Source organism: Penaeus monodon, chromosome 20, assembly GCF_015228065.2.
Source record: "Penaeus monodon isolate SGIC_2016 chromosome 20, NSTDA_Pmon_1, whole genome shotgun sequence".
NCBI classification, from domain to species: domain Eukaryota; kingdom Metazoa; phylum Arthropoda; class Malacostraca; order Decapoda; family Penaeidae; genus Penaeus; species Penaeus monodon.
This window is the reverse complement of record NC_051405.1, coordinates 35324280-35324507: the sequence shown is the minus strand read 5'-3', so window position 1 is coordinate 35324507 and position 228 is coordinate 35324280. Positions and strand designations below refer to the sequence as shown.

At 37.3% G+C, this 228-nt stretch overlaps 1 protein-coding gene across 1 annotated transcript in view; it reads left to right on the top strand.

Annotated features, from left to right (window-relative positions):
• The window catches only part of LOC119585982 (spermatogenesis-associated protein 5-like protein 1), a 21851-nt gene that overhangs the window by 18543 nt on the left and 3080 nt on the right, over positions 1–228 (top strand). The window contains exon 4 of the mRNA XM_037934695.1: positions 40–174. Coding sequence (XP_037790623.1) covers positions 40–174 — 135 coding nt within the window. The remainder of the gene's footprint in view (positions 1–39; positions 175–228) is intronic.

The following is a 228-nucleotide window of genomic DNA, read 5'->3' as shown; positions in this document are numbered from 1 at the left end:
CAGTGTGATTCAGTTTAGCTGGAATTTGTGGTTATGTGACTTGCACTTCTTTTCCAGGTATTGTTGACATTAGACAAGTGCCGATTGTGTTCAAATTTAATGATCATGGCTGCTACTAATCGACCTTTTGATCTAGATCCATCTCTAAGAAGATCTGGTCGTTTTGAAACTGAGGTAAGAATTTTTTTTCTGGTCTACCATCCTTTAAATTCCCTTCTTTTCTCCCTA